The sequence below is a fragment of the Aspergillus stella-maris genome (genome assembly GCF_047715825.1).
Source record: "Aspergillus stella-maris strain CBS 113639 unplaced genomic scaffold BDV14scaffold_225, whole genome shotgun sequence".
NCBI lineage: Eukaryota > Fungi > Ascomycota > Eurotiomycetes > Eurotiales > Aspergillaceae > Aspergillus > Aspergillus stella-maris.
In genome coordinates, this window is record NW_027397019.1 from 71 (window position 1) to 1,689 (window position 1,619).

The 1,619-nt window shown below is 45.8% G+C and overlaps 1 protein-coding gene across 1 annotated transcript; it reads left to right on the plus strand.

The window, feature by feature from the left end:
- Positions 1 to 1,081: 1,081 nt before the first annotated feature.
- On the plus strand, positions 1,082 to 1,332 carry BDV14DRAFT_206526 (uncharacterized protein; the record flags this gene model as incomplete). The annotated part of the gene is made up of 2 exons (XM_073774925.1): positions 1,082 to 1,260; positions 1,320 to 1,332. 2 exons carry the CDS (start codon positions 1,082 to 1,084, stop codon positions 1,330 to 1,332), a joined length of 192 nt encoding a protein of 63 aa, XP_073621572.1.
- Positions 1,333 to 1,619: the final 287 nt, after the last annotated feature.

A 1,619-nucleotide genomic window follows, 5' to 3' on the forward strand; every position in this document is an offset into this window, starting at 1 on the left:
TGGTCTGGATAAGAGCGGGTTGTATAGTGCTTACTTATAAATCTCTCTTACTTTACTGTCTTTCTAGAATAAGCAATTTAGGTCACGTGCCCCATTATGTTTATTTACTTGTTCTCTTCTCCTCTCTCTTTCTCTCCTCCTCTTCCCTTTTACCTTCCTTTACCTCTCTTGCCAATGACAACCTGACTATCTGTGTTGGAGAGTTGTCATTCATTGACTTGTAAAACCTTACTAGTACCTTAATCCTTTGCCCTAACCCTTTACCTCTATCTATACTAACAAGCTGCAACATTTTCTAGAGTTTCCCTGCAATAAATTAAACACCATGCTCTCTAACCTGTTAGTAAAAGCCTGGCACAATAGCTTGGCAATTGGTTTGTCAAGGTATAATCCTACCAGATAAAACCAGGGAGGGGGGAGATTTATTAGGGTGTCCCAAAACCGCGATGTTAAGCAACATGTTACTTATCCTTCCCAGGCAGGGTATTTCACCCTTGGGCGGGTGACCTGGCCTTGCCCCCAGGTGAAATTCTCTGCTCTGGATTTAACTGGCATTCAGGTTGGGAGAGGTACTGGACACGAGTGCTAATATAGGTTAATAGTAATAGACGACAAAGCAATGGACGACAAAGCAACGGACGAGGCCGTAGGGCTTGACACCCACGAGAAACCCCACTATTAGGGCAACGCAGACCCCAATCCCAGCCAGGATAAAGAAAGACCCCAGCCCAAGCCTACTGTCATTAAACCCAAGAAACCCAAGAAGTCTTCCAGCAAGCCTGCACAGAAGGTCAAGTTAGTTCCTTAGCCATGTGGGATTCCAGGGGTTACTTACACCTTGGACTATGTAAAGAAACTTGACAGCATGACCTCCTACCTTGCAGGCACATTCTATTTTAACAATAGTTTTAAGGTATGGTCCCTTTACAAGGCCGACAAATCCACAAAGCCCTGGCTGGATGGCTATGTCGCCGCGAGAAGCAATGCCTTTGGCTAGCATCCACCCCAAGCTGTCAAGAAATACAATACCATTAACCCAAAGTTCCTGGGGACGATCTGGATAGATAAAAGATATCAGGCAATGTTGGTCAACCCGCAGTGTCCCGTGCAGGGTAATGCCAAGGTCATGGAGAAGACCATGACAACCTGGGGCACGGCATGGTACACCTTCCAACTAATAAGGGCGCGACCAGATCTCTTCCTAAAGTTAAAGGTGGAGGGAAACCAGGTCACCATGGAGCCCCATGACTGGCTTTATAGGTAAAAGCTAATATTATTTATTTGGGGCCAAGTTAACAAGGGTTTGGTACCAACTACAGGCCAACAGGGTAAACCTTTGGTTCCAGAAATATATATTAATCCCGCCCTGGATTTAAAGGAGGGGGAGAGTGCCACTCGGCAGTCCACAGCACTGACAATGGAATAGATTATCAGGCTCACCAAGAATAAGTTCGCGAGCTTCATGGAATTATTTAAAGAGGATAAAGACAATGGCAAGCATGGGAAGTCTGCCATTAGTAATAAGGGCCTGGATTTTGCCACTAACTTGGTAAGGGAGCTGGCAAAGACCATGGAATCATCCATTAATCCCAAGAAACAGCGCGAGGTTGTCCGTGCCC